At 38.7% G+C, this 27,724-nt stretch overlaps 1 protein-coding gene and 1 non-coding gene across 11 annotated transcripts in view; one reads left to right on the top strand and one right to left on the bottom strand.

Moving 5' to 3' along the window:
- The first annotated feature begins 757 nt into the window (after nucleotides 1–757).
- trnav-uac (transfer RNA valine (anticodon UAC)) lies at nucleotides 758–830 on the top strand. The gene has a single exon. It is a non-coding gene; the product is annotated as a tRNA-Val (tRNA).
- Nucleotides 831–3,266: 2,436 nt separating this feature from the next.
- The window catches only part of LOC131446031 (transcription factor 4-like), a 166,106-nt gene continuing 141,648 nt past the window's right edge, over nucleotides 3,267–27,724 (bottom strand). For 6 of the 10 annotated variants that reach the window (XM_058616924.1, XM_058616923.1, XM_058616926.1 and 3 more), the window contains 5 exons: nucleotides 18,053–18,179; nucleotides 13,472–13,634; nucleotides 10,703–10,932; nucleotides 9,798–9,948; nucleotides 3,267–6,383 (listed from right to left, as the gene is read on the bottom strand). In XM_058616924.1, the coding sequence (XP_058472907.1) occupies nucleotides 6,335–6,383; nucleotides 9,798–9,948; nucleotides 10,703–10,932; nucleotides 13,472–13,634; nucleotides 18,053–18,179 (720 nt within the window). In that variant the 3' untranslated portion in view covers nucleotides 3,267–6,334. Of the gene's footprint in view, nucleotides 6,384–9,751; nucleotides 9,949–10,702; nucleotides 10,933–13,471; nucleotides 13,635–18,052; nucleotides 18,180–27,724 lie in introns of all 10 variants that reach the window. The other 4 variants (XM_058616925.1, XM_058616932.1, XM_058616928.1 and 1 more) reach the window with 3 other exon arrangements.

The following is a 27,724-nucleotide window of genomic DNA, read 5'->3' as shown; positions in this document are numbered from 1 at the left end:
TTAATTCTTACACACTGGACCTTTAATCGTCATACCAGACTAGAACAATAAAAGTTAAAGTAGTGTTTAGTATCCATCACCCTCACCAGCCAGATTTCCAGCCATGCATATACACGATACGGACAAAAGTATTCGGATACCTGACCGTTACACCAACAGGGGCTGACGTTGGTCCTGCTTTTCTTTTGCAGCTACAACAGCTTCCACTCTTCATTGAAGACTTTCCTCCAGATTTTGCTGGCACTGATGTTGGACGAGAAGGTTCCGGCTCATCTCTGTTCCAGTTCATCCCAAAGGTGCTCGATGGGGTTGAGGTCAGTCAAGTTCTTGCACACCAAATTAAATGAGTCAAACCATATCTTTATAGTCCTTACGTGCACTGGGACACTGTCATGTTGGGAATAGAAAAAGGACCTTCCACAATAGCATTGTCCAAAATGTCTTGGCCTGCTGAAGAGTGAAGATTGTCCTTCACTGGAGATAAGTGGCCCGCAGCCTAAAGCCTGACTGAAACACCTGAATTTAATACTTAACAAGTGTGGTCAAATACCTTTGTCTATGTAGTGTAGCTGGGGCTTTATCTGTTCTACAACCAACCAAACACAATGAAAGGTCTGGTGGAGTTCCTGAAGATCAGCACTGGCTCTTAAGTTGATACCTTTTGGATCTGGATGATTTTTGAACATGGGTAGAAGTTGCAGTTAGCAGTGTTTGATGTGCTGCTCTCCAATTTGAGCTATTATCATTGCTAGAACACGGTTCTATAGTGTAGTGGTTATCACGTCTGCTTTACACGCAGAAGATCCTGGGTTCAAGCCCCAGTGGAACCATAGCTCTGTGCTGTTCCCTATAGTTTTTGAAATGTATATAACTACTCTTGATTAAGTAAAACACCTATGTTCAGGTAAAACTGATGAAATCATGGCACTAATAGAACAATTAAATCAGAATTGACTTGTTTTATATAATTAAAAAATTATGTGACACCAGAAAATGTAAAATGTACAACTTGAAGTAGTGAATTCAGCTCAAACACCTTTGTCAGCACAATTTAAGAAACTCTTTAATACTTGTGTGGATTGTCAGGAGATAATTATACAGTAGGTGTTTAGACTAAAGTAGTTTACTTGATGGTGAAAGATTAAACACACACAGTATATTTCAGTTTAAATAATAAGAACTAGTCCTGGAGAAAAATACTCATCAAAATTTGATGAGTATTTTAAATTGGCAGTCAGAATTTGGACAAATTTGACTTACAAATAGGTTAAAATTGTGCAGGTACCTGAAATTTTCAAACTTTTAAAATCTTTTTTTTTTCTTTAACTACAAATGAAAAAATTGTGTGATATAAAGGTAGGTATTTTCAGATTAGTTGTGCTGCTGCTGAAGGGCAGTGCTCGCTGCTGGCTCTGAAAACAAAGGACAGGAGTGGCCGTTTTGAATTCAACTCATTATTGCAGTAAAACTGGTACAGAGTAACAGATTACAAAGCTCATGGCACAGTCACTTAAAAAGAGAAATGAGGTGTGTATGTACAACAAGGAGGGGAAAAGGAAAAAAAAAAAAAAGAGTTAACATTTTGGCTAATAGAAACATCAGGGGTAACATAAAAATGGAGATACTGTAATCCGGGAGATGGACTTGATTATACAACAAAGAGAAAATATGAAATGAAGCATCGTAAAAAATAACATTACTTAAAAAATACACTTAGCACTTACACTGACAGATTCAATCCTAGTGTTTATCAAAGGTCCAATTCAAACCAGCTTTTCCTTTCTGATGAAAAGCTAAAAAGAAATGACTGAAACTGCCTCGCACGCAATCCGTTTTTTTGGGCAAATAGCTGATGAGATTGTTTGCTGACGACCGACACGTTTATATTAGCGACCAATTTTTCTCAAAAACATCCATATATTAATCATTGAATCAACATTTACAAGGAAAATTTTAGAGGGGAGGAATTCCACGCAGACACGAGTCAGATCTGGTCCCAAGCCACTAGGGGGAGTGCCCGTGAACTGATCCTGTGAGCGATCTTTGGGGTAGCTCAGTTCATTTAAATTGATAAATTATTCATTGACGTTATTATTTTCCATTTCACAGAACAGTCATTTCTTTTAGGCAAATGTTTTTTTTTCTTGCAAATTAATTTGTGAAATCAAAAGGAAATCCTTCAAAATAAGAGCGGTGTGCGTTGGCGCTGACAGGAGTTCAGGGTTCTCGGTGCAAGTAGAGACGAGATAATTTGACCTGCACCAAACCAAAAACCACAGACAGTACTGACTGACCACCACTGACTGAAACTATAAGTTGGCCCCTGGCTACAGTGACCAGACAAACACGAGCACACTGAAACTCAAAAACAAGTTCATCATCACTATCATCATCGCCCCCCCCCCCCCAGCAGAAAATGTTTTTATGAGTATTTACACATTTCTCTGCAAAGAATACAATTAAAAATGGTAATGTCATGAGGCATGGAGAATTAAAACAAATATCAAATATCTTTTTTTTATGGATCATGATAACACCCCCTCCCCTGCCGCCCCCCGAATCCCTCAAAAAAATGTCCCCCCCCCCCCCACAGATATAAACAGATGTAAAAAAAAAAGAACGGGGAACTTTTTGACCTCACTACATTTTTCAATGCGACACATTTTTTTTCCAACACACACTGAATTTTTACTTTTTCATCTTTTAACAAAAAAACTGATACAACAGATTTTTTTCTAAAACACAAAATAACAACAAGTCTACATGTAAAAATATAACTTTTACATACACAATTTCAAAATAATGGTAAAGTTTTGCCATTTTTGTTGCATACAATTTACAAACATCTGTGTGTGTGTTGTGTTGTTGCCTCGGATAGATCGCCGTGAACGGAGCGGTTTTACGGAAACCCTCCGTTTTTGTTTGTCCTGCCTGCGCAGGGTGCCGTACTTAGTCAGAGGGCGTTGTCATGACAACAACGGAACAACAAAGTCAGTTGGAAAAACTGTCTTTACTGTATAACACTGAGGGGACCTAGCCAACGTCTGCCAGTTCAGTCTATTGAGAAAAGTAATTCCTCCCCAAGCAAAAACACAAAGAAGATTACAGAGAACGGCACCCTCCTTATATATCCGTATATATTTTTTTTGTACATTTATATATAGATTGATTTATTCAAATAAATTCTTTTTCCAGTTTCCGTGCCTTCCTGTTGATTGGGTCGGATTTTAAACCACGTCAAAAAAATGACCACCGACAGAGAACAATGCTGTTGGATAGAGAATTGTATTGTTTTTTTTTTTTTTTTTTTTATCGTTTTGTTGTTTGTACATTTTCTGTAATTAGACATGTAAACCAGAACAGACAAAGAAAAATAAGAGAAAAGATTGTTCTTAAAAAACAGAGAGAGAGAGAAAGAGAGAGAGCGAGAGAGAGAGAGAGTGGAGAAAATTTAGTTTTACAACATACAACCACACACTTTGTACTGAAGACTACATTGGCTTACGGACAAGCCGATCAAATATTGATAAAAAGCTGATAAGCTATAATACAAGAAGAGACGCGTTGTTCACCATGGAAACAGGGCTGGGACTCGGAATGGGAAAGTGAGGTCGGGGATTATGGATTATGGAGGACGTGGAGGGACAGGGGACCGGGATGCGATCGGGGGGGCTCGACTTGCTAAATCAAGCGTCTGTCCCATTGGCGTCAAGCCAGAACACGCTGTCTACTTACATATAAGTGTACAGTTCATTAAATACAGTTTTGTTTTTGTTTTTTTTTATCCAAAAAATACTTTTTTTTCCTTTTTAGCTTTTTTTAAATTCCCAGGTCTGGTAAAAAACCTGACTGCATAGAACCTAACGACTAAGAACAGGTTTCCCTAAGCTTGCATCCTATTAAAAGACCAGGTAAATGTCCTCCTCTGGTAACTCGAATGATATGAACTCTAAAAAGGCACATTGGTAGAAGTGAACGTTCAAATTGCATCTGTGGGACCACTAAGGGTGGGGGCCAGAGACCTGGGAGAGGGGCAAGGACTCTCGTTCAGGGCTAATAAGGCTAGGGCCAGCAGTAAAGACGGCACAAAGACTGGGGATTCAATATCGGCCTGGACACTTCCAACTGGGGTGAGAGTGAAAAGGGAGGACTTGAGTCCACAAAAACGGGCCATCAATCTGGTGCTTCCACCTGGTCACCAATCCTGCCATGTCCTGTTTGTGTGACAAAGAGACAACGAGAGAATGTCTACCAGGTAAACCTGGGTCTGTCAACGTACAAGAGTGGAATATTATTAGTGAGGCTTCTGGATTGGTCCTGTCTGAGATGTAGACTACTTTGTGGGCACATCAGATAGCTGATCACATGCCAGACCCCAACCCGGAACCCCTTGTCCACCACTGGGACTTTCCCCTCATACTGACATATGGTTTTCCAGAACCTACCAGTCCACCTATTCCTGGTACCTTACAGAAATCCCATTGGGGTTCAGATTAAATTGGAATGTCAGAATTTCAGAAATGGAACTGGAATTGATGAGATGTTGTTACTGGACCAAGAGACACCCAAAGAGAACCACTGCTTGGCCACCCAACAGAAAAAGATACACCCCGTCACCCAATGATTGTTCCCGTGCTTCCCCTGCAGTGTCATCGCCGTCTAAACATTCAGACTTTTAATCTCTATTCTTTTTTTCCCCCTTTTTGAGCCATAATTCCTCTGGATTGAGGCCCTGCCACAATCCTTACCCCTTCTTTGACTCCCCCCCGCCACCTCCTGCAGTTCAGGCCTTTGGGGCATCGGCAGCACTTGATTCAAGTAGACTACAAGTCAGGGAATGTGCTAAATGTGGAATAGAATTCACTTCAGTGCTCAGTCCAGCCCATCAAACCATTCATCTGTGCATATTCTTACCCATTCATTGTTCTGAATCTCCAATTTGGGGATTTGTCCTGGAGCTTTTCTTTTGTTTCCGAGAAACCTTCGGCTACATCAGATGGAAGTGTCAAGAAAGGGATTGAATGTACACTTTCAGAGGTACTGCATATGTCTTTCTCCTGAAACTGCGCTATCTTCAAAAAACTGTGGTTGATCAATTAATTGGTTCAATGATTGATTGATCCTCTCGACCTCCCAGCAGATACGCTCGGGCCTCGTGGGTACAACTGTCGAAAGGGTTGCGTTGATACTAAAAACTTTCTTACACCTTTAAAGACCGACAAAAAAGTACATCTGGCACAATGCACTAATAAAAATACAAAACCATAAATTACTGATTTAAACACTTTTACAATCTAAACATTTTGGCGGGAATGAAAAGTTGCCCCTTTTTTTTTATTGTTGAGCCCCACTTTAACTTCTATGTATCTATGATAGTCAAAAAGCATTTGTGAACTTCATTTTTGATCGGATCACTCAGGAACCAAAAGCATCTCCCAAAAACCAGTGCGACCACCACCAGGATTTGCTTCCTCATCACTTCTTCTTCTTCATTCATTCTAATTTTGTACTTGTTGAAGATGTGTGGAGGATGTGCGAGTACGCAGCCTACTCCTGCAATACTTCCCCGGCAACCATTCCTTTTTTTAACGGTAGCTTTGTTAGCTTCGCTTCTCTGTGTGTATCTATGCGACTGGTTTGCATCCAAGAGGAGATCAGGCACAGCTTCATCCACAGTGTGGCGTTAGATTGCCGTTCAGTCAGAGATGCGCCGAGGCTGCCTCCAACAACCGCCGCGCAATGTTGTTGCGTTTAAAAACAAAAGGAAAAAAATCTCTTGAAACACTTTGTGATATGTTTTTGTTCCATTCTAAACGTCCCTAGCCTCCTCACTGCCAGCATCCAGTTGCACTTTTTTATTAAAACAAGATTTTCATCAATTTTTTTTTTCCCTTTTCGCATATGTATATAGAACCCTTTGTTCTTTGAAAGTGGGAATGCTCACAAAACAAGTAGCACAAGGAGAATTCCTTCAACGACATGGTTCCACAGACTTTTTTGTCCATTGGCGTCACTTTGTGTGAAAACAAAACGGCCACTTTGTGTTGACGGCCGTGTTTTACTGTTTTCTGTAAATGTCTCTGCACAAAAACAGCCTCCAGTTCCACTCCGGCTGCTGCTGCTGCTGCTGATGCAAAGTGACGGAAAAGCGTCTGATGGCGACGCTGCAGTTTGTGTTCTCGACAGGAAGAGGGAGACAAAAAGGCGAAGAGGAAGGAGGAAGAGGATCGTAGACGACAAACGAGGAGAAGGAGGAAAAGATAAAGAAGGCTGATCTGATTGGTCAGGCTGAAGCAATAACAGGTTTGATTGCTGGGTTGTCATGGAAACGACGTCAGAGGAAGTGGTCGCTCATCATCTTGATGAACTCTGGCACCTTAGACCTGGACGGAGCGAAAAAAGACAAGGAGTGCAAGAAGTGAGTGTGGATGTTAGTATACCTGCAAGAAACACACACATGGAAAAGTTTAACTCAATCTAAATCCTTACTAGTGCCCCCTGGTGGCTGAATGTATTACTACACCACACAACAGGGTCAAAATATGAAGTTTGTTCTTCATAAGAAAATAAAATAAAGTGGAATAAATTAGATTTCATCTTTTGGGAAGAATAAAATCCAATAAAATGTAACTGTGATGATTCATCCTTTGGTGACCATGAACTAAAACAGCATTTTTAATAAAATAATTTTCCTCCAAATCAATAAAGGTTTGTAAAAACTCAATTTTGATGCATTCAAGAACCCTCAAAAATCATTTGAAGAGTCTGTGAGTTGTTCTTTTTTTACAAATCAAATTTGACACAAAATTGTACATGTTATATAGAATATAGCAGAATTTTCACCACATATATGTTACGTTTACAGACTTATTGTGTTTGGCACCGTGACAAAGCTCTTAAATATTAGCATTCTGAAAGTTATTTTCCTATAAATCAACTGATATACTGATCTGGGAAATGATAAACATGAATGTTTTCTTTTCTAAAACATGTTGATTTACATACGGAAAAATGTAAACGCTCATTTGCAAGGTAATAAAAATTCGAACAAATCTGATGTAACTGTGAAAACCAAACTTTGTGTCAGTTTTGACATAAACAAAAGTTCTGAATATTCAGATTAGAATAAATCTTAAATATAAAAATTGCCCAGTTAAAGACGATAAAACAACACTCACTGAAAACAAGACATAAAATCACATTAAAGACACACTAAAATAATTTAAATTAACAGTAAATTTTAAATTAATTCTTAGTAAATTTTCTGTGTCCGTTATTTCTACAAAAAATGGACATGGACCACGAGTTATTGAAGGTTTATGATTTCAGTTTTTGCTACTTTTACTGAATCTTAGGCAACATGTTAAGAATTTCATGAAATTATTCTTTATAGTTTTTTTTATTTTTATTTCAGCTTTATAAGTAAATTTGTCACTGAGATCAAGGATCTTTTTTACAAGGGACTCCTGGTTCAGAGATCAGCAGCAGTTACACTAAAAGTCAGTTTATAGCCACATAAATTAGGAACATTAAATCTTCCTCATGTAAAACACCTGCAAACAGAAAACCTAGACTCAAAAATCTACAGTAAAACTAAAACAAAGATTATGAGAGCAGATGAGTTGGAGAAATGACCCGAAACTGAGCACAGAATAAAAACTACACTGCTCTACTTCTCTCACTGTGAAATCACTCCAGATAAAGAAAATATGTGTCGTTTCATCACAGGTCACTGCTGCTGCTTATCTCTGACCTTGGGATTCCTCAGCTACACTGTAAAACTCAAACAGACGCAGGTTTTTAACAGCTGAGAGGAAGCAGGCGCGTCCAAGCCCAGAAACACACAGTATACATTATATATATATGTACATCAGTGAAAACAACAACACAACAACAACAACAACAACGACAGGACAAACACAATCACACAAAAACACACGTTAAAAATCACACTTACGGCCAATCTGTTGTTCAAATGTACCCACACCAGACAGAACCTAACTCATGTACTGGCTTCTGTTGTTAAACAGCTACGACATTATCGTCATCGTCATGGTTTCGCTCTGACAGACTTTAACTGTCAGTGTTTCAAATAATCAGCCAATTATTGTTTTAGTTTCAGCAGCAAAAATAACAACACAACACTGGATTTTATTTGTTTTTCCCTCGTAAAGTCTATAGTAGCAAAATATAGTATATATATAATAAAGTACTATAGTATAGACTATAGTAACACATTTAGAATCACAGAATGATCATATTGCTCTTAGCAGACCACATGTTCATCATCCTATGTGCTATATAACATGTATATACTCTGGTTATTTAATGTATATAATCTGGTTATTTAATGGACATACTGTATATAATCAGGTTATTTAATGGACATACTGTATATAATCTGGTTATTTAATGGACATACGGTAAATAATCTGGTTATTTAATGGACATACTGTATATAATCTAGATATTTAATGTATATACTCTGGTTATTTAATGTATATAATCTGGTTATTTAATGGTTATACTGTATATAATCAGGTTATTTAATGGACATACTGTATATAATCTGGTTATTTAATGGTTATACTGTATATAATCAGGTTATTTTATGGACATACTGTATATAATCTGGTTATTTAATGGTTATACTGTATATAATCAGGTTATTTAATGGACATACTGTATATAATCTGGTTATTTAATGGACATACGGTAAATAATCTGGTTATTTAATGGACATACTGTATATAATCTAGATATTTAATGTATACACTCTGGTTATTGAATGTATATAATCTGGTTATTTAATGGATATACTGTATATAATCAGGTTATTTAATGGACATACTGTATATAATCTGGTTATCTAATGGACATACGGTATATAATCTGGTTATTTAATTGACATACTGTATATAATCTAGATATTAATGTATATAATATGGTTATTTAATGGATATACTGTATATTATCAGGTTATTTAATGGACATACTGTATATAATCTGGTTATTTAATGGACATACGGTATATAATCTGGTTATTTGATGGACATACTGTATATAATCTAGATATTTAATGTATATAATTTGGTTATTTAATTAATATATTGTATATAATCTGGTTATTTAATGTATATATTGTATATTATTGTATATATTATGTAAATGTAATGTAATATTATGTAATGTGTATACTGTATAGGCGATTGTAATTTTCATAATCCTAGTTGTTGATAGCATATCACCTTTTACTGTCCACTGTACATTTCCCCACTGTGGGATTTTCTCATCTTTTTTTTATGTTATTTTATATAAATTGTATTTTAAGGAGACACAAAGCCAGTGAAGTCATTGTTGGTATAATGTCTTAAAAAATGAATTAAATCCAATCTATACATATGCTTTTACATTGTCCATAAAATACATAAAATAGATAATATCCTATTTGTGTGTGTGTGTGTGTCTTAGCCTTTTATTTTGAAAGTGGGACACTAAACAGGAAGTGTTTTCTTGAGTCCTCACTAAAAGCAACTGAATTTAAAGTTGAGTATTTCCAGTTGTGTTGTCATTTTGTCTGCAGGAACATATTTTGATAAAAATGATGACGACTGATGACCTGAGATTCATACGAGTAAATTCTTCGACTTATTTTGATCGTTCCAAATTTCTTTGGTGGAATGATTTTTATTTATGCTTTTAAAGGTTAAAGGTACAACAGCAGATTAGTTTATAAGTGAAATCTTCTGACCATTCAGGGAGGAGGAGGAGGAGGAGGAGATGGCGCTGCGTTTTACATTTGTCCCAAGGGGTTGGACCCGTCGCCCATGGCGGCGGTGGCGGCGTGGTGTGCGGCAGCCAGTGACAGCGGAGTCCCGTCCGACGCCACGGTCACCTTCTCCTCCTCGCGGCGCTTCAGACAGGCCGCCTTAGGGTTCAGGTTTCTCTCTGGAGAAAAAGGAGGAAGAAGCCAGAGGAAGAAAGTGTTACACAACAAAGACAGTGAAGCCAAAAAAGGGTCAGAAACTCCAACCTGGTTCAACAGCTGCAATTGCTGCCCTCTACTGGACCCACTGGAGCAGTACATGTGCTCTCAGGGTATTTTAAAGGTTTAGGTCTGGTTTTTGAAGAGTGGTTTTATGACTCATAGTCTTAATCTCATCATAAAAAAGCCTTTTCCACTAAAGCCTAACTAAAGTTTGAGTCTTGTTACAAACTCCCTGCACCAAAGTCCATAGAGAAAACTGTCAATTTCACATCACAGCACACAGGAACTGTTGATCCACTGCTGCCTCCATCAGTAAATTCAAATGTGTGTATTTTGTGATTTCTGTGTTTGAAATAATGTTTTAGGATCAACCTCAGTGACGCAAACTGACCAAACGAGGCAGCAGACGACCAGAAGCTGCTGCGTCCCTGTGAGCTAAAATCGCCAATTTTCTCTATGGAGTTCGGTGCCGTTTCCAAAAAGACAAAAAACGTGTGTTTTCTGTCGTATAAAAGGCTGTGTAATGGTGACATAACGTGGTACACTGATTCTCATGATATTGTCCACTTCAGCAGACATATATTTTATAAGATTAGCTTTCTGTTGAGTGGTTATTCTCTGTTTTTCCAGGTTTCACCTTCAATATTGCAAGTAAAACCAGGAAATCAGAGAATAAAAGCGAATTAATCTGGTTTACACAGTCTTGAAACTGACCTCGGACTTGTTGCTCCAGACTGAGGATGACGGCGACGGCCTGGTGCAGGATGAGTAACTTGGTCTGAGGTTTGTCGCTCTTCAGGTGCAGTTGGACCATCCTGCCCAGCTCCTTGAACGCCTCGTTGATGTCGCGCACGCGCAGACGCTCCCGCGCGTTGTTGGCCATCCTCCGTTCCCGCTCTCGCTCCATCTTCTGCTCGGGGGTCAGATCCTCGTCGTCGTTGTTGCTACGGTGACCAATCACAAAAACAAGGAGGACAAGGAGGAGAGAACACAGGGAGGAGAAGGAAAGGAAGGATATGAGGATGAAAGCCCAGTTTAAATGTCTGTGTCGAGCCTAATTTTATTGACTTTTAAGAGAAAAATAAGTTTGAATTCCTGGTGTTTAAACGACTAATCCATCATGTTTTGTGCAAACAGGGTGGTTGAGTTTTTATAAGATGTAAACTTTAAATCCAATTAATTAACTGTACCTAATTTTACTTAAATTTATGATTTTAGCCTGAATGAGTGAAAACAAACTCTTTATCAGACCGATTTTAAACAAGCAAAATGTAAATGTTCTGGTTTCTGTTTCTAGTTAGACCACTCATGTTTGACTCGGCTCCCACACCAAATTCAAGGACTTTCCAGGTCTTAATTCCCTCAAGTTCAAGGACTAAATGTGCTTAAGACGGCAGGACAACTTGTAAGAGTTTGACTTTGTCCATGGTGTCCACTTTTATTGATGCAAATCAATAAGATTAGGACGGAGAGAGACAGTGGACAGTGTCCACAACAGCATAACAGTAATTATGACTTAGGGCCATTTTCAAGAACTTTCAAGTCCTTGAATGACCTTTTTTAAGTATTTCAAAGACCTTTGGGAACCCTTGTTTGAGCAAACTACGGTTGACTGCAAGTAAACGGTTCACGTGGAGGTGGAACACGTACACCAAAATTCACCAGCTAATAGCTTTTTAACATGTTAGCAAAGATTAGCCCAAATCTTGCTAGCAGCGATGAACAATTCAGTCATAGATTGTCGGATTGTAACCAATGTACGGCAGTTTCTAAAAGATTTGAAGTTTTAGCTCAAAAAAATTCCACAGTCGACACCAAAATATTAGCGGTTACCTACAGAGGCTAATTCATCCCTGCGTTTTTAGTGGTTTCAAACGTCTTAATGTTTTGCGATGTTTAAGTCATTGTGAACGTGGTCGTGTAGGTCATAGATGCGGTCATGTGCTTCAAGAACATTACAATTATTTACTAATTACCACCCAGTGTTACTCTGAATGCTAATGCTAGTAGCCGCTACAGTAACGAGGGAGTGCTAGCCTGAAGCAACAGGCCACAGATTTCTGGATTTGTTGACATTTTTAAAATTGAGGAGATAGCACATAGCGCCCTCTGGTGGCACAAGATGCTCAGATTTCCGCGAGCTAACAGACATTATACAACACATATATATACAACAGGAACTACAGCAGAGAAATCTACAGTACATTTGTATCATCATGGCCGCCACCATCATCTCAGGGATTGGGATTCAAATATTTCTGATTTCATTTGACCTCCGGTTAAAAAAATCTAACCTAATAAACTTATTATGGTTTATTGTTGGAGGGATAAAGACTGCTCATCTGTACAGGACGGGAAATCCACACTGAAACTAAAACTAATGTTTCCAATTCTCATAAAATGTCAGATTTTATTCATTTAGTTTGTTATAAACTTTGAGTTTAATTTTATTTATTTTTTTGCGGTTTCTGTTTGTGTTTCCTTTCCCAGTCCTGAACACAAGTCAGCACTTCTTTGAGAATATTGACTGTGGGTTCCTACTCTCCTGCGTGAGAAACAGTTAAAACCAGGCTCAAGACCATGGAGAGACTGAAGGAATCAACTAGGAGCTGCACGTCCAGCAGGGACCTCTCCGTGCGAGAGACACCTGATGGACATGGGCCATTTGTGTCTCTGTGTTCAACTGATATTTTTTTTAGCTGCTTCTCATCACACTTGTTCACTTCATCAAAGTTCAGAGGCTGCTTCCCAAAACACCCACGAGCTGAAATCCTTCCTTGAGTCATTTGTCTCCAAAAATGACTATCAGTGGTAGTATGAGCTGCTGCCCCCTGCTGTCTAGAACCAGCACAACACAGGTTTGCCTCTCTTGTTGTTAGACAACCTGCATCACTTTGTGACTAAAGTTTGAGTCGCTTTATTAACCCCTTCAGGTCCCTGGACCAAAGTCCATAGAGAAAATCAAGGATTTTACACCAGCAAACAGGAGTTGTTGATCCATTGTTGCCTCCATCAGGAATTTCAAATCTGTTCTTTTTCCAACTTCTGTATTTGAAATCCTTTGTTCGGCTACACCTAAGTGACAAAAGTCATCATATGAGGCAGCAGTGGACCAGCGGCTCCTGTGACATCACAAGCTAAAAACGCTGATTTTCTCTATGGGATTTGTTACGGGAGAATGAAGTTGTTGCTTTTTTTTTTTACAAACTTCAGTCTCCTGTTGCAAAAGGGTGTCTAATGGTGAGATAAAGCACCAAATTTACTCCTAAGAAAACTTGAACTGTCCCTTAAACTGAAGTCCCAATGATGATTTCTCCAGGAACGTATAAAAATCTTTGTTTTAATGGTTCTATCTCTATCCCTGTGTCTGTGTGGAGAGGTTCTGTGGAACAAGGAAGGTCTCTGAGCCCGGCAGTGTTTGGGAATTGTGCGTTCCAGCTCTGAGTTTTGATGGAAGCGAGCGTCTGAGGTTGGCGGGGTTACCTAGATCTTGACCTATCAAGAGCTTTGAGGTCCTTGTCCATGTCCTCCTTCTTGGTGTCCAGGGGCTTGGAGTCCTGCAGCAGGTTCTCGTCCCCCTCGTCCTCAGACTTGATCTCGGAGCTGACGGAGGAGGTGCTCTGACCCTGAAGGCCTCCGGACAGAGCTGCGGGAGGGGCGGCGGAGAGAGGATGGGGGAGGGGTTACATGGAGAAAAAAAACATATGTGTAATGGTGCGTTCCATTTGTAGAAGGAACTCGGAATTTCCAATTCGGAAACTCGGATCAACCTTGGTTGTGATTGACTGGTATTGCTAACAATAGTGAGCATGAGATACATTAGTTTCCATGTTTTCTCCAACTTCTGATGTAAATGGAATGCAGCAGAAATCCCTCCTCCCTATGTCATCTGAGGGACACATTTGGTGGGAGGGGTTTTTACACACTAACAAACAAAGGACCGCCTCTTTGTGGAGTTCTGGCTCCTGATTGGATAAATTGTAGTTGGGTATTTATTGTGCTTTTCCATCGTACAGTTCTAGCGCGACTTTCGACTCAGCTCTACTCACTTTCCATCAGTGGTAGTACCTGGTGATTTTTTTTAGTTCCTGCTCTGACGAGGTTCCAAGTGAGCTGAGCTGATACTAAAATGCCACTAATTCGTCAGAGAGTGTCGTCACTGGAAGAGTCACTGAAAATCTGACACAAGAATCAACGCGAACAACGCCAAACTGTAGTTAGAACTGTAGAACTGAAGTTAAAAAGACTTAAAAATCCTTTGAAAACATGCGTTAATCTCAGACATTTGCAAAGGAAAATGTCTAAAATCTCAATATTCTGGTGTATTTAGCGACAGCACCGCTGAAAGCTGACGATCGTGAGCCGAGTCACGACCCGTTCAGTGGCATTTCAGTTCAGTGTCAGACGGAGAACGATTCTGTGGACAAATCTTTTTAATCCACTGATTCTAATGATTCAGTTACACCCAAAACAACTGCTTTACAAGTCACTAGTTTGTATGTTTGTGTCACGTATAAAATAACGTCATGACTCCGCCCACATTGAGGAGGAGCTATGAAGTATAGTAGATGTATAATGGAAAAGCGTCATTAGATTTACTATCAGAGCCTGAACTGAGAGACTCGTGTCCAACACTTTAGATTAGAATATAAAGTTTTTAACAGCAGCTTTAATCGCTGACATTTAACCACATGTTTAAAAAGAAAACAGCAGCAAAGTTAGTTGTTTTTTTTCTAGAACACTCAGACAAAAAAAATGACTTAATCAGCTCTGAGAAAAACTGAGGTTTCACTTCTAAGAAAAAACATTTAACGTAATGTCCAGATGAGACGGGATACTGCTGCATGAGCAACTTAGAATTTCTCACTAAAGTCGCATTTCTGTTTTTTCTTTAAGAGAAGCAGGTGCAGAATGTCCCGCGACAGCAAACAGCAGAAGCAGAAAACATAACGTGGCTGTAAAGTGTTTACATCAGGGTTTTACATCACGCTGATTAAAGCCTTATAATACAACGACTTTCAAAAAGCACATAATTCAACATAAACTATTGACTTTAAAATGATTCTAATGATTATATTATTTGAATAAAATACAGTAAAATACTCTATAATATAATAAAAAATCTGCCTCATTGTCCTCCTTTTCTGAACAGAGGAAACTTGAATATTTTTGTTAATAATTCAAGGTTTAATTTACCCCCTATGATAGGTGTCAGTGGGTTGAAGTCGACAGATTCTCTGGACTTATTTTTGGCAATTTGATACGTGATCAGCTGTTTGAATAGAGCAGCACAATTATGGTCTGTTAATAAGAAAGTAATAATAATAGTAATAAATCCAAATTGACAGAAGACACTTGAAAACAAATGTATTAATAATACTATTTTTATATTTGAATACTTTACCGTAAATGTCTGTCACTAATATGATATTGCTTCGAATTTAAAGGGTTAAAATCCTCATAATGATTGAATGAATGTTTGGTCGTTTTGTTGTTTAAGAGATTTATGCAGAAAAAAAGCAGAAAAAAAACCAATTTATCATGTTTTTGGAAGTGGACCTTTTTGTCCTCTAATGACTTAAGAGTCATTTTTTTTCGACAGTGCTCTATTGATCCATTAGATTTTTTTTTTATTTGAATTCGTAAATCTGTCATGAGAGAGACTTTCTTTCAGAAAAATTGTGCCACGTGGAAAAAAGACAAAATGACGGTCAAATTAAGAGGGACACATTTTCCTCAAATGTCCGTAATGACGCCTGAGGGTTAAAAATAAAAGTTGTACTGCACAAAATAAAACCTCTTTAATCTGGATTTAATTGACCACAGTCTCTCCATTTTGCTGTCCTCATTTGTTGGTTATTTTGTGAGGACGTAAATGTGAGTTTCCTCATTGTCGACAAATTAACTTTTGACCCTTAAAATAGCATTTTTCAGTAAAAAATGTGGGAAGAAAAACGCAGAACGCTCGAAAATTCAGAACACGAAGCAAAAATCTGCTGCATTAAGTCGACAGTTAATTCTCACGTCGACCCCCAAGATGACGGCACTCTCTCTCTCTCTCTCTGTCTGTCTGTCTGTCTGTCTGTCTGTCTCTCATCAGCTGAACACTGCAGTCTTTATACACAACGTCTGTATGGATCTGTCACTGGGACACTGCCAACATCTCACACACACACATTTCCAAGTGTCAGCCATTTTGAATCTGCGTTTGCCTGACTGGAGGCATTTTGTGCGCGGCTGTGAGTGACGGCCTGTGTGTGCATGTGTTAATGTTTGTGTGTTTGTCGTCTCTTTCCATACAATTGCCGTGTGTTTGTGCATAAAACAGCTTCATTTAAAATGCTGAAAAGTCACTTTGTGTCCCTGAACGCCTCCGTGTAACCACGCCAACGGAAAATCCCCCAAAACAACTCCTTCTTGTCCATTTATTTAGCCCATAATTTATTGTATATATCTCGTATATTGGCAATAACTAAGTGTCCCACAATGCATTGCACAAAGAGAATCCTGCCAACACAATCACAGTGAGGTCATTTACTGGTGCGATAATATCACGTGTGTAGCTTTACGTTACTTTTGAGGTTAGAAAATACAGACTGTAGAGAATCAAAACATCAAGACTCTGATTTTTATTGGCTAATAATGCGTACAATTGTCATTAATAGAGAATGTTATTTCATTTTTCTGTTTATTTTTTTTTTCAAGTGTGTTCCAAAACAATACAATTAAAATGATATTGCATTTCTAGTCATACTGCCCTTATTATGTTTTTAACTTTTAACTATTCATCTATTTAACGATTTATCTTTTCATTTTGACTTTTCTTAAAAGAAACTATAGAGAATGTAAATATGTGTGTGTTTTGTTGTGGAATAAAACAGAGGCAGAAATGTCTCAAATTCTAATAAAGTTCCTTCTGTGCTTTCATTAATTCTCATTTATGTTAAACAAACTAAAAATAAAGTCATATTTAACAGTCCAGTAGCTGTTTGATGGACGTGGACTGTGGTGGATGATTCCACACCTCAGGATTTATGTTGGGTTTCCTCCCTTTAGTGCTGTGCAAAGTTTAGACAAAAGCAGCTCCCTTTAAGTTATGCACATGTAGTTATATTGAGTTTAAAACCACCCGTGCTCCTGGAGAGAGATAAAATCTCATAAAATGACAAATTTAATACAAAATCCAACCTTTATTGTTCATAAATTTTGAAAAATTAAAGACCTGAGGAAGCCACGGCTCTGCCAAAGCACTAACTTTTCCTGCCAGGAACGATTTAATATCCTTTATTTACAGCCTCAACACACGCTCTGAAGTGTGTGTGTGTGTGTGTGTCACTCATTACACACTTGGCTGAAGTTGCCGCTGGCTCAACTTTGCTGCCAGCAAACTTATTTTCAGCCTTTAAAAACCAACTCAGGGCTAATTTGCTCCACTGCTCACTCATATACCCTCCACTTCCATATGACACACACACACACACACACACACACACACTAAGCGCTTAAACTGATGTTCCCTCACAACTGAACTGTGTCTCAATATCATTTTGTTCCATCTATGATTTATTTTTACGTTTTGGACGTTTTCATCAGTTTTTGGTGTAAATGAGCAAAAACAGTGTGCTAACAACCATTTACTTCAGTACCAAAGTTTTCAATAAGCATTTGAATTATCATCGTATGGTTTCCTCATATCATCACAACATCATCTGCATATAAACACACCAGAAATGTCCGTACAACGCTTGGTTTACAAGCAATCTACTTAAAAATTAACGTATAGACTTGTGGCCCAAGAAGTATGGTAGGACTGACAATTAGCCACCAGGGGGCGACTCTGCCAGGTGCAAGAAAAACTCTGTTTAAATGAAAGTCTAAGGGAAAATGAGATTCAACTTTAGAACTATCTGTCTGTCTTTTCTTATTTTGTTACATTTGTTCCAACAAATTCCAGGTTTTTGTGGTTTGATGCTCAGAGTAATGAAGTGTATAAATGTTCCTGTTGAACGCGTGTGTGTGTGTGTGTGTGTGTGTGTGTGTGTGTGTGTGTGTGTGATGTCGTACCGCGGTAAGGGTCAGGCTGGTTGAGATCTGGCGAGGTCGCTGACTGAACGGGCAGCTGAGGCCCCGGCACCTGACTCGCCATTGAGTGTCCACCACGCAGACCGCCGTCTTCTCTGTGAGAACCCACCTGGGATTAAAAAGAAGAAGAAGAAACACAAAGATCTGATCAGACGCCGTGTGCAAAACAACAAACAACCTTCACTCACTCAGAATGTTTAAATTCAACTTTTAAATTATTGAGTAAAACCTTACAGTTTCTGACAATAACGAATAAAAAGTCAGATGTTTTAAAATAAATTCAAAAATCCCTCCCCCTCCTCTTTTGTTTTCTTTGAATTTCATGATCAAAATAAGTAAACACATAAATTCATTCATTCATAAAAACATCTGTGCGCTACTTTTGTTTTTTTTGCCAACGTTGCTAAAAAACAAATAACTTACATTAGTTACGACCTATTTTAAATGATAAATGACTTTACCATTTTGTTATAAAAATAAAACATATATAATAATAATGATAATAATAATAATAAGGGAACATCATGATAAATGAACTGGTGGAAAAAGCTTAACCTGTAGGGACTTGTAGAGGATTTATTATATTTGATTTTTTTAAACAAATAAAGAGTATGAATAATTGGAAGGAAAAAAAACACAACATGCAAAAATATGAGAGAAATAAAAATAGTATAAATGTCCAAATACACTAATAAATGAAAAATACAAATATACAGTATACTAAAAAATTAATATTTTGCGGGAATACAGCTTTGAAAGAGGATATACATACAACATATGTCATTTTTATATTAAGGTTTCTATTTCTCTACATTTAATAATCAATGTTCAATGTTCAGTGTTTGCAGTTTGAAGAATAAAAATTCTAACTCACTTAACTCAAAAAATCCAATATATGTAAAAGAAATAAACACAATCTTGTGAGTTTTAAATCTGTATAAATCTTGATCAGTTTATTGATTCTTTAAAGAAAAACATTTAAATAATATGATTGACCTACTTGAGAATGTTTTGTTTTTGTGAATATTTATTATAATTCACTTTGTCATCCAACACACTGTTACACATATAAATTGCCTGTCTTTCTTTCTTGTAGTTTTACCTTCAGCCAGTTGAGGGCAGCGTCTACCTTTCTAAGTCACTAAAGGTCTCCATCTGTCCTCTCACACACACACGTTTGTGCTGGAGTCAAAGTGAGGACCCTCATAGACATCATACATCCTCTAGCCCCTTACCCTTACCTTAACTATCGCAACTAAGTGCCTATCCCTTAACCCTAAACCTAAACTAAACCCAATACTAACCCTAACTCTAACCCTTCAAATTTGCGGGGACCAGCCAAAATGTCCTCACTGTCCAGACAGGTACATAGGTGTGTGTGTGTGTGTGTGTGTCTGGCTTCACATCTCCATGTCTGACGTGTGTATTTATAGTTTTTTATTTAACACCCCCCCCAAAAAAAAGTGTGTTTTTTATGTGTATTTTCAGTGAGAGCTGTAGGGTGTGTAGGCCTGAATGTGTGTGTGTGTGTTAGTGTGTCAGACAGATGGATAGGATTCAGCCAAGCTCACACACACACACACACACGCGCACGCAAACAAACACACACACACACACATACGAAAGCAGCACAACTGACAATTATCTTAATGCCCATATGTTTAATTGTGGGATTTCTAATTCCCAGAGCATCGAGCAGCTTCCAGCAGAGACTCACTGTTTTGGCACGAGATGGGCTCACTTTGCATGTGTGTGTGTGTGTGTGTGTGTGTGTGTGTGCGTGCGAGAGAGAGAGAGAGAGAGAGAGAGGGAGGGAGAGAGAGAGAGAGAGAGAGAGAGAGAGAGAGAGAGAGATGCTAGTTTTCTTATTGCATCCTGTGGTTCAGAGTTTTTTTTCTCTCTGCTTCTTTTCCTGAGCTCTGTGGGACAGTTGCTTGATATGAGTCAGGACCCTCTCACACTCACACACACACACACACACACACACACACACACACACACACACACACACACACACACACACACACAGAAAGTAAAGTTTAGCCATGTCCAAAGTTGTGAACAGGTGCACGTCTTCATGAGCCTCATGTGAGCCTGTTTTTTTATTAGCTTTGACTGATCAGGCTGAAACAGAAGCGGTGGTTGGTTGGTTGGTTGGTTGGTCGGTTGGTTGCTATAACAACGTAATTCATGTTTTGAGTTTTGTCACATCACTCTGGAGTTCAAACTTTTTGTCGTACACTTGTCAGGACGGTGTCACAGTGTGAAAGTGAAGTGCTTGACTGAGTTAGATTTTTTTATGGCAACCATAGTTTTATTTGTTTTAAATAAAAACAAATATCTTGCAGGGTAAATATTGGCACTAATGTCATGTATGTAACAAAAAAATAAAACTTTTACGTAGGCAAAGGTTTTGACTGGATGAAAGGGGGACACATATATATGTATATATATATGTGTATATATGTATACTTATACTTATATGTATACTTATACATATATTTTTCACACATTTAATTTTCTAGTCTAGACAGTTTATGGACCAAACAACTGACTAATTAATTGACATAATGATTAAGAAAAATAATCCATAATTGAATATATTTGTTGATATTGCGCAAAGATCATGTTAATCTACTGTAATCTGCTTTATTCCAGATGTAAATAAAGTTGTCCTCAGTCTCTCTGTTTGTTTTCTTTCCTTATTGTCGTTTTACTCTCTGTTCTCTTCCCCTCGTCATCTCCCGCCTCCCTGGATGTAAAATGGCAGCAGAGAGGGAGCCGGAGAGCGTGGTGTACATTTTTAATGGAGGGCTTTTACATTTTAACGAGCCTTCCTTCGCTCATCCTTAATTTGGTTGGATAAGGAGGGAAGACGAGGAGACAGACGGAGGAGACGCATATAAATAAATAACACAGGAAGTGATCTGCTGCGGCTGTAGCTGCAATATTTGTGGTGAAGTGCTGCCACGTATACTGACATCTGAGTGGAGCGCAGATAAACCTGATCTTGGTTGTTTTCTATCAGATACTGACATTGTGTGAGCTGTGGTAAACTAAAACAAAGACGCACCTTATTACATCTACATCAGCTTAAGTCTAAAGTCTCCTCAGAATATGTCTGCAGCTCTGTCTCAGAGTTATACAAACGTCTCTGACAGGAAACTCAAGTTTAGAGAAAATCACAGGAGCTGCTGGTCCACTGCTGCCTCGTGTGGTCAGTTTATGTCACTGAGGTCAATGTGAGCAAAGAGTTTCAAATGCAGAAGTCACAAAATAACACATTTGAACTCACTGATGGAGGCAGCAGTGGATCAACGACTCCAGTTTCCAGCTAGAAAAGTCTAACTGTGAATAAAACAGGTGAAAATTCACTCTATGTTTCATAAACTGAACCGTGTGACTGACACTCATGTTTTCATTGAAAATAAGAACATTTGTTTCCTGGTCCGAGCATCTCATATATCCACACTTGGATTATCCCCTAAGCTTTAGCGAAAAGCTTTGATTTTTCTGCCAACAAGTGAAACAAGTTGATTTTTTTTTTCAGCTGTGTCCATTAAATGCAGAAAAAAAAGCCCTTAAGTGGACCTTGAGTTAACAATATTTTGTCAGTGTTTACACTTGTTTTGGGTTTGTTGTGTTTTCTGTCAGAGCTGCGTTCAAGGACACTCCAGCATCTGTGTTTAGACAGTCTGGGGGAAAAAAAAGGACACTGTGAAAAGAATACAGTGGATTTTTCGTGTTTTGTCGCCTCCTTTTGCCTTAAAAACGAAAAAACAAACAAAAAAGTGACTGTTGAGCAGCCAACTCACCAAACGCAAAGGTCAGAGGGTCCTTGAATGCGCCAACAAGGAGAGAACAGCCACTACTTCACGCTGTAATATCACACTACAGCGACACAATCACACAAACACAAGTGTTTTTAAACCATTTCTTGTGGGTGCATTCAAGGACCCTCAGAAAATCTGACAGTTTTAAATGCTTTTAAAAGCCACGTTGACTGTAGAAGCAGGACAGCAGGGGAACATTATAGCCTCACATTTTTATGTGATAATGTTGCCACAGATAAATGAATATTGGGTATTCTGGTCAATATTTTAAAGGGATAGTTCAGTTTTCAACAACTCCTAAATACTGTGAGTAAAATTGCTGATTTCCTCTATGGACGTTGGTGCAGTAAACAGACAGGTTTCCACTGTGGTGTCGAGTCAGAAAAAGGCTGTTTAAAGCCAAGAAAGATGAAGTCGACTTCCGATCACTTTGATTTTATTTGGTCAATTCTCCACTTTTCCATTCTTTTATATAATTTCCAACTTTTTTTTTCCCATTTAGACAGAAAACGAGAAACAGAGGGAGGCGCCGAGTAACTGTCATCTGCAATGATCAGTGTGAAGTGTGTGCAGTGATAACACAAGGAGAGGAGACAGAGGCACTTTTCTGGGTCACACACACACACACACACACACACACACAGATTTGTCATTTGGTTGTAAACAGTAGGGACAAGTCTGTGTCTGTCTGAGAGAAGAAAAAATAAACTCTGCCGATTTACTGCCTCTGTAAATTGTAATATTTCACCTTGCATTAGACGCGTTTATTTCTGCAATTTCCATTTGTCGTTTTCGATTATTGTCGCAGACTGAAATAAAACACACACACACACACACACAAAAAACGCGCACACACACATGCAGCTCAACAAAAAGAACGATTGAGGGCAGGAGGAGAGAAGGAGACGCAACATCACTTTTGTTACTTCAGAGAGATGATTGAGGACGACGCTACATAAAGAAGAAGGTCAGAATATTTAGATGCAAAGTTTGTCCTCATGGTGGCGCTACAGTAAAAGGTCATTAAAATATTGGCGGACGTATTTACGGCTCAGGACATTTCATGTGTGTCAATGTTCCATACTTCCATACATCTGTGTAAAACAAATGTGGGGACACAAACCTGACATCTCACCTGCCTTGTGGGGACACAAACCTGACACCTCACCTGCTTTGTGAGGACATAAATTTGGGAACACAAGCCTGACATCACAACTGCTTTGTGGGGACACAAGCCTGAAATCTCACCAGCTTTGTGGGGACACAAGCCTGACATCTGACCCATTTTGTGAGGACACAAATGTGGGGACACAACCTGACATTTCATCTGCTTTGTGAGGACACAAATTTGGGGACACAAGCCTGACATCTCAACTGCTTTGTGAGGACACAAATGTGGGCACACAAACCTGACATCTCACCAGCTTTGTGGGGACACAAGCCTGACATCTCATCTGCTTTGTGAGGACATAAATTAGGAGACACAAGCCTGACATCTCATCCGCTTTGGGAGGACACAAATGTGGGGACAAAAACCTGACGTCTCTCCTGCTTTGTGAGGACACAAATGTGGGGAAAAAAACCTGACATCTCACCTGCTTTGTGAGGACACAAATGTGGGGACACAAACCTGACATCTCACCTGCTTTGTGGGGACACAAACCTGACATCTTATCTGCTTTGTGAGGACATAAATTTGGGAACACAAGCCTGACATCACAACTGCTTTGTGGGGACACAAGCCTGAAATCTCACCAGCTTTGTGGGGAAACAAGCCTGACATCTGACCCATTTTGTGAGGACACAAATGTGGGGACACAACCTGACAGCTCATCTGCTTTGTGAGGACACAAATTTGGGGACACAAGCCTGACATCTCATCCGCTTTGTGAGTACACAAATGTGGGGACAAAAATCTGACGTCTCACCTGCTTTGTGAGGACACAAAGGTGGGGACAAAAACCTGACATCTCACCTGCTTTGTGAGGACACAAACCTGACATCTCAACTGCTTTGTGGGGACACAAGCCTGACATCTGACCCACTTTGTGAGGACACAAATGTGGGGACACAACCTGACATCTCACCCGCTTTGTGAGGACACAAATGTGGGGACACAAACCTGAAATCTCACCAGTTTTGTGGGGACACAAGCCTGACATCTCATCTGCTTTGTGAGGACATACATTTGGGGACACAAGCCTGACATCTTATCCGCTTTGTGAGGACACAAATGTGGGGACACAAACCTGACATCTCACCTGCTTTGTGAGGACACAAATGTGAGGACACAAACCTGACATCTCACCTGCTTTGTGAGGACACAAATGTGAGGACACAAACCTGACATCTCACCTGCTTTGTGAGGACACAAATGTGAGGACACAAACCTGACATCTCACCTGCTTTGTGAGGACACAAATGTGAGGACACAAACCTGACATCTCACCTGCTTTGTGAGGACCCAAATTCTCATGGCCTACTAACTTTTTAGGGGAATGAAACGTGACTTCCCATCGATTGCACTACATTACAGGGACTGTCTTACACAGACAAAGTAAACACACTCCCCTTTTTGAACCCCAATTAATGAATATGATCACGAGAGGTCAGTGAGCAAACTACACATTCTGAAATTGATATACAAATATTTGCAAAATTAAGATATTACTATAATAAACACCTCTTACTATAGATAAAATAAAACGTTTTCATGAGAATAAAAAATGTAATAATGTATGAGGGAAAGAAAAAACTGCATTTTTTGAGTATGAGATATTTATAAATCTACACTTACACACACACACACACACACACTGTGAACCAGACTGTACAGTCTCTCCTCTGTGCAAACTGAAACAGAAAGCACCTGCTGCAGTAAATTACACAGAGAGAGAGAGGGAGAGAGGGAGAGAGGGAGAGAGAGGGAGAGAGAGAGAGGGAGAGCGAGCTCAGTGTTGATGTTGGATTTCCACTGGAGGGAAAAGTGCAGCAACATTTTCCAGTGGCGGAATGACATGTATGTTTTCTTTGTTTTCCTTTAATTTGAATGAACGGAGCGGAGAACGTCAGACTCCTGCTTTGTGTAAAAGTGTCAAGAAAATGGAATGTTCTTATGTAAATATTATATTTCATTGACAAGCTTTAAAACACACCATTGGAAATGAAATGTGTACTCAACCAATACTTATACGTAAAACATTTTTTTTATTTAGTTTTGTAGTATCAAGTGTGTTTTAAGCATATAAACATTTTCAGTCACAATTATCCAGAATCATTTACGATTCACACTTTTGCGATGGCTGAAAAAATATTTTGTAATATCATATTTTAGATTAAGGTGAGACATAAACACAAGTAGCCTCCTGTCCACACCTACGATGGTGAGAAACGTCACCTTTTTTTTTACAGGAATTAAATGAGTTAAAGAATAAATGACTAGGACACTATGCTGGTGTCACTCATGTGACACATTTATGTTTTTCTCCATTAACGATTATCACAATAATAAAAATTCACAACGATTATTATTCTCATGATTATTATTGTTATTATTATTATTATTGATAATAATAATAGTAATAATAATAATAATAATAGTGATAATAATGTATATTGTCCCATCACTAGTCATTTAAAAATGTATTTTTATGATTTATTTCTTCACTTTGTTGATGATTTCTTATGTGAGTATATATGTATACAGCTTTACATTATTTCTAATATGAAACTTTCATGTAAAGACGGGAAAAGTATCTCAAATCAAATGAACTCGACGTAAATGGAGGGAAGTAAATTCCTCTCAGCTCTTACAAGAGTGAATTTAGAGACACAGAGAAGAGAAGCAAAGAGTATTAAAAGGCATTAGTGTGTTTTACGGCAAACTGAAGCAGATTATGATCCATTTCACTTAATGTGAAACTGCGGCTTAATGGAGAGCGAGCGAGCGAGTGAGTGAGTGGGATCGGGAGAGAGAAACATTTATCTCCACTAACCCTTCCCCTTGTTTCAGGGTCAGAATCCACACTGAGCTGCGATGCACCAGAGGCAGACAGCAGAACTGAAAACACATTTTTAAAAACGTCCACAGAGGGTCGCGACGCTCGTATATTTTTCTTCCTCCTCAGTTTGTTTTTCTTTAAGCAGCTCACGCTTAGTTTTAATGTCATGTCAGTCTGTGGGTATGATTTCTGGTGTTCGTGGGGAAACAGAAATGTGAGGCTCCAGATTCATTCTTACTGCTTTCAAAGAGTTAGTGTAATAATGAGGAAATGACAGGAACACATGCTTGTTTATGTTGCTTATAGACAGCCTCTTTCCCAACAGGAAACTCAACATTTGTGTTGCTTTGTGAACTCCTCGTTCACCTGAACCAAACTTTTTTGATTCACCCCAGTGACACAAACTCACCACACGAGGCAGCATCAGACCTGCAGCTCCTGTGTCACCGCGGCTAAAACCACGGATTTTCTCTGTGGAATTGAACGGTTTTGTTTACAGATGAAAAAGGCTCAGTAAGATCAAGTCGTAAACATATTCTTAAGAGTGCGGAGACTTAAGCAGGAGTAGATTATTAGATGTCTCTGCCTGGAGAGAACGATCCTGCGTGTCATCACACTGTACAACCACACCTTCACAAAACCCTGAGCTGTCCCTTTAAACGTGCTGTATATCTGACTGAGTGCATACAATGGATTTCTGTCTGTGTACATGTATGACCCCCCCCCCCCCCCCCCTCCCTCTCTCTCTCTCCCACATCAGTCTACCACCTGTTTTCCCAGAGTTATGACCTCAGCCTGCAGGCGTCTCTGTCTAACACTGCCAAACTACATACAGCTGTGTGTGTGTGTGTGTGTGTGTGTGTGTGTGTGTGTGTGCACATGTGGCTCTGAACGCGAGACAGAATGAGAGAGAGAGAGACAGAGGGGAAAAGTATCATGTAAATAGAGAAGGTAAAAAGGAAAAGGTGAAAAAGTGGCATAAAGTTATGAATATTTGTCAAAAATAGAGTTTTTATGTACAAAACCAGAGCTGAGGAGATGAGATGACTTTAGTTACAGCTATTAAAGGTAAAGAAGAAGAAAAACAAAATGAAAAACAAGAGGTTGGGGAAAAAAGGGAAGAAAGAAAGACAAGAGACGAGAGTAACACGGTCACAATGGCTTCAGTTAAGAGATGACATCACCCCCTCCACTTCCTGTTGTTTCTACTTTCCACTCACTTCATTTTTTCTTCTCCTTCACATTTCTATTGAGTCTCATCCTTGTTTATTGTTCCAGACTTCCTGTTTACACTCTGTTGTGTAACAATGTACATTCATACGGCCTTGTTTCACTTTAAAACACATTGTCATTTACGGACAGAAAGTGAGACCCTTTTCTTTTTGGGAAACAATGATGTAATCGCACACATATGCTTCGTGAAGTGGTTCAGCTACCAGTCATAAATATAAGTTGTTGCTCACGCTTCAGGATCATTGGTCTGGGAGAACATATATATATACTGTATATATCTATATATATAGAGAGAGAGAGAGAGATATGAATGACACATTTATTCGACCACCAAAGCAACAGCTTCCCTAAATAAACAGCATTGATCATGTTCAAAATCATATTTTATGTTTCTGTAACGGTTGATACACCAGAACATAGAAGCTCTTAACCCGATATTATAATTTTTAATGCTAAAATACAATAATTATTAACTTTCAAATGTACTGTAAAACTGTAAAAACTGCAATAAAGACGTCAAAGTTATTTACTCGCATTACTGAAGAGAAAAAAAGACTTTTAGTGGTTGAATGTTCTGCTTGATTCAT

The sequence above is a fragment of the Solea solea genome, chromosome 19, assembly GCF_958295425.1.
Source record: "Solea solea chromosome 19, fSolSol10.1, whole genome shotgun sequence".
NCBI lineage: Eukaryota > Metazoa > Chordata > Actinopteri > Pleuronectiformes > Soleidae > Solea > Solea solea.
Note: the sequence above shows the minus strand (reverse complement) of the source record. Positions and strands in the feature narration are given on the sequence as shown.